This window comes from Gigantopelta aegis, chromosome 12 (assembly GCF_016097555.1).
Source record: "Gigantopelta aegis isolate Gae_Host chromosome 12, Gae_host_genome, whole genome shotgun sequence".
Classification (NCBI taxonomy): Eukaryota; Metazoa; Mollusca; class Gastropoda; order Neomphalida; family Peltospiridae; genus Gigantopelta; species Gigantopelta aegis.
Genome location: NC_054710.1, coordinates 22,504,403 through 22,505,453, shown reverse-complemented (window position 1 = coordinate 22,505,453; position 1,051 = coordinate 22,504,403). Strand labels below are relative to the sequence as shown.

General features: G+C 32.9%; 1 protein-coding gene across 1 annotated transcript in view; it reads right to left on the bottom strand.

The window, feature by feature from the left end:
- Positions 1 to 1,051, bottom strand: part of LOC121385895 (scavenger receptor class F member 2-like) — a 1,559-nt gene extending 508 nt beyond the window's left edge. The window contains exons 1-2 of the mRNA XM_041516685.1: positions 806 to 1,051; positions 309 to 452 (exon numbers count right to left, since the gene is read on the bottom strand). Of these exons, the coding sequence (XP_041372619.1) occupies positions 309 to 452; positions 806 to 968 (307 nt within the window). The 5' untranslated portion in view covers positions 969 to 1,051. The remainder of the gene's footprint in view (positions 1 to 308; positions 453 to 805) is intronic.

Here is a 1,051-nt window from a genome sequence, read left to right as displayed (position 1 = left end):
GTTATTGTTATACAATGTATATGATATAATGCCTTTGTTGATTTTATTATTCTAAAAATATGGTATACTTTTTTAATTTGGTCTTGTGGACACTGATCATTATTTCTTTAAAGTAAATATTTTTTAACAATGAACGCAGAATGATCGTTTTACTGTTATAACAACATAACAATTTAAATTGTTTCTCATGTTATTCACAACGAAACGATCTTGCCGATAGATTAGGATAGGGGGAAAATATCTAAGTGATTTTTATCGTTTTTCCCGTGGACTCGTTTTTCCCGGGTAATTTATAAAAACCAGTGTACCTGCACAGTCAACTCCTATCCAGCCGTCCTGGCACAAACCTTCACAGGAACCGTGGACACTGTTACAGCTCGTCGTACTCACTTGGCAGTGTCTTTGTGAACAGTTAAACTTACAGTCAGCACCATAGGATCCACTGTCACATGCTGAAACAGAGTGTCACAGCTGGTATTAAAGCCCTTGCACTACGTTTTTACAATTAAATTTACAACTAAATGTTTATTGCATGTTGGTATATAGTACAAATGCGTTTACTCGTTACTGAAAGTTGTCAAGAAATTATTTTATGTATTTGCTAGTGAGTAGTGAGTTGCGAATTAGTTCAGACATATACACAGATTAATCCGTTCCTTACAAACACACACAATTAAATATGTAAAATATATATATTAAATAAAATATGTAAAGGAATACACATTAATTACTATTACTACAAAAAAGATAATTATATGTGTAAAAGTTATTAGTTAAATAATTTATAATTTGTTTAATTACTTACGAATATTACAACTTCGACTCTTCCATCCGGGCTGACAGCCATGTTGGCATGTTCCATTCTGAGCATCACAAGATGAGCTGTCTCCTTTACAGTGTCGTTCACTACACTTTGACTGACATCCGGGTCCAAAAGTACCACCTTGACATTCTGTAAACATACACATATCGCTATAAAGTATTACTTTAACCTATCAAAATTTGATTCAGTTTTACACGAACGTTTATTTTTTTTAGTGTGGGTCAGTAA